This window comes from Chaetura pelagica, unplaced genomic scaffold, assembly GCF_000747805.2.
Source record: "Chaetura pelagica isolate M959 unplaced genomic scaffold, ChaPel_1.0 scaffold697, whole genome shotgun sequence".
Classification (NCBI taxonomy): domain Eukaryota; kingdom Metazoa; phylum Chordata; class Aves; order Apodiformes; family Apodidae; genus Chaetura; species Chaetura pelagica.
The window spans coordinates 34,767-38,081 of record NW_009953927.1 but is presented as its reverse complement, the minus strand read 5'-3'; the positions used below and the strand labels follow the sequence as shown (position 1 = coordinate 38,081).

General features: G+C 33.1%; 1 protein-coding gene across 1 annotated transcript in view; it reads left to right on the top strand.

The window, feature by feature from the left end:
• Positions 1-1,762: 1,762 nt before the first annotated feature.
• Positions 1,763-3,315, top strand: part of CCDC152 (coiled-coil domain containing 152) — a 16,662-nt gene continuing 15,109 nt past the window's right edge. The window contains exons 1-2 of the mRNA XM_010001593.1: positions 1,763-1,849; positions 2,808-2,913. Of these exons, the coding sequence (XP_009999895.1) occupies positions 1,763-1,849; positions 2,808-2,913 (193 nt within the window). The remainder of the gene's footprint in view (positions 1,850-2,807; positions 2,914-3,315) is intronic.

Genomic DNA, 3,315 nt, shown 5'->3' with positions numbered 1-3,315 from the left:
TTATTCCCAGTGGCACTGGTGCCTAACACTGCCAAGTGCTGAGCACATCCTGTCTTCTGAGAAAACAAATGATGCCATGGAATAAGGAAACAAAACAAACAGCACACGATATGGCAGCTCCCTGAACTCCCTTACTCAATCAAAATTTGAGTAAAACATAATTTTAAGAGCATGATGAAAGGAAACTGATTGGCAAACAGTTAAGATACTGCCCGTGATAAGGATGGAAAAATCCAGACTTGGGATTCTTAGCATACATTTAGATTATCAACTAATAGAATATTAAGATATGTAATTTTTTTTGCAAAGTGGAAAGTCCTGAATAAATATTTTAAACTCTCATTTTAAGAAAGTGTTGCATTGCAATAGCAGAAGTCATTAAAATTGCTAACTTAATACAAGATCACTAATTTAACTTAGAAGCATTAGTTCTTTAGTGTCACATACATTTTTAACAATTGTTGATTTTTTTTTTAAAGTCAATTAGCTAATTAATTGGTTGTAGTCCCTCTGAAGAAACAGTGTGTACAAGAGGCAAATTACTATTAAACACACAGAACCAATATCTTTATCTTACTGCTTTTGCAATGAAGCATGTACATGTACAAAAGCTTGTAAATATTGAATAACTGAGAAAATAGCATTAAGTTATGTGATTTTGGTAGTAGCTGTTCATTCACGTATCTATTTCCACCTAACTTTGCTGTAAGTATTTCTGTCTGGAATTCAGTGTCCGAGTAGTGTACACAATCTAACTTCTGGTTAATCTCTTTCATTGCAGTTTTTGTTATTTGTAAAAAGGCATTTCATACGTTACCACTTAGAACTGATTATTTTGTCTGGAATACATGGTTTATCTGGCATTGGAGTTTTTGTTTCAGGGAGCCCTATGTTCAGAGATAGTTTCAATATTTTTTAGAAGCATTCATATTGTTGCTTTCAGACCCATCTTGCAAATGTATGTTGAACATTCTGTAAGCAGAATTTCTACTAAAAATAGGAATGGTGTTAATAATCTGGAATTACATTGGTACTTCTCAAAATACTGTCTTTGTACAGTAAGATTTATGTGCTGCAGTGTCTTATCACTGATATTAATGCAAATTGTTTGCAAGAAAATGTATAAGTAACTTGAAGCCTGAATAGCTTAATATTAGAGCATGTACACTGGTAAAATGTCTAGATCCTGCAGTAATGCATGCCTGTTAAAATCTCATTTCCTTAAGTAACATTTAAATTAATCAAACTTAGCAAAATTTAATTTGTTGCCTCTAAAACACTCAGAGTAAGGAATGAGTAGTGGTTTCAATTGACTTAATTTCCTGCTCTTTAAAGTGAGGACAGGAAAACCTGTCTGTTTTAGCAGCATAGCTGAAGGAAAATTGGTAATATGTTTTAAAATACGTGCAGACCACTAATCTATGTAGGTAAAATTACATGATTGTGTCTATGGAAGTCAATTTAGGTTTATTTTGTAAGTGCAGCAAACATTCCCAAGTTCAACTATATAATCTAAAAGTTGTATAGGTTTTACTTGAGCTTTCTGACTTCCATTGTGTTTCCTAGAAATGCAAGTTCTTAGGTTGGTTAAAATTTTGCTTCATGTGCAAAAATAGTTTTAATTAAAAAAAAAAAAAATAAATTGCTTACATTTGCACATATGAAAATTTTTTATATATAGTATGAATGAGAGGTATACTAATTAATAGATCTGTTTTATACATATAAAGATACCACGGCCAGTGTGTTATATGGTCCAGAAATGAATCACAGCCATGAAGAAACTGTGAAGAAGATCTGTATGGTGAACCTTGAAAAACTTTTAGATAACTTCTCAGAAATAGAAAAGGTAAGTAAAGAATGCAAAAGATGTTGCAACTGCTATATATAAAGATTTTGTGTCATTTTAACAAGCTTTTCAAGTGGAAGTTTCTTCTAAGTGGTATCAGTTTATTAATATGCCTTGTAATACCATCTTTGCAGGGTGTTTGTACTGACTATATCTCAGAGTGATAGGAGTGACTTCTGTGGAGTATGATAATCCTTTGTTTCTGTGCTAGAATTTTACTGGTGCTGAAGTGATTTTGGCTTCTTAGGAAAAACATGGTAACGTCCCATTGAGTCAAAAGCTGGCTTTGGAGCTGCTTTTGAATACTGCTTTCTGAAGAAGCATTACACAGCTTTACTGGACTGTCCTTTCAGAAAGTGACCCTTGTTCTAGAAAAATGTCCTTGCCATAGCAGGGGCATCTGTTCTTTTATTCTCTATGCATTGACCCCTCTTTATTTATGTATATGCCAGTTCTTAAAAGGTTGATTCCTTGAGGAAAAGTGGTATTGTTAGACCCAGATTGGCTAGCTCTCTGGTTATTTCCTGATAGTAAATACATACTAGAGAAAATATTAAAAAGGGCACTTCAAACAATTTAGCATTTCTCATGGAAAAAACATACCAATTCCTGCTCTCATCTATTACTCATACTGGTGCTCAGCAAGGACATTGGCAGCCTCATGCCAAGCAGGAGAAAGAACCTTGCTGAGGATTGATTCAGACTGTTGACTCCAGAATTGAGAAGAAACCAGTTTATAACTAGTGATGTAAGCTAGGTGTTCTTAGCTCTGCAGAGTAGACTGGAATAGCACAGGCTCTGAAATATATTGTTCTGCTCAATGACAGAATTTCTAGAATGACAAATAGTACAGGTTTGTGCTTGCACTATTGGGAAATTGTTAGATTTTATATTAATTTAAAACGAGACTTAAATCAAAAGTTATTAGTGGAACTTTATTATTTTTCCAATGTTATAGAAAATGTCAGAAGTTAATGAAACAAACAACATACTGGTTCTTCAGTTGGAAAAATGTAACAGGTTATTGACATTAAGCCAATCAAAGGAGGAATCAGTAAAAGCAGGTAAGGTTGTTGTGGTTTTCTTTTTAATGGTATGTTTTTTGCTTTAGTTCAGGAAGTTCTGAGAAAGATTTCCATTAGTTTCAGTTATATAAAATACAAAAATAAAAAAGCAAGGATCTAAATTACTGTATGAAAAACAGTAATGCTGAATCTGGGGTCATGTGATGGAATCCATCTCATAAACCACATAACTTTAATCTATAAACATACTTTTGACACCTGTATTAAAGTAACTGTTTTCCCATTGATGTTTACATCAATCAATTTTAAGAGATTTTGAGTGCATGCAGCACCTATGAAAGAACAGATTTCTTTTAGTATTTTCTTTCATTTTTTCCTCTTCATCTTTTTTCTTTTGATTGTGTTATGTCCCTTTTCAGAGAAACAATGTGTGGGCAGGGA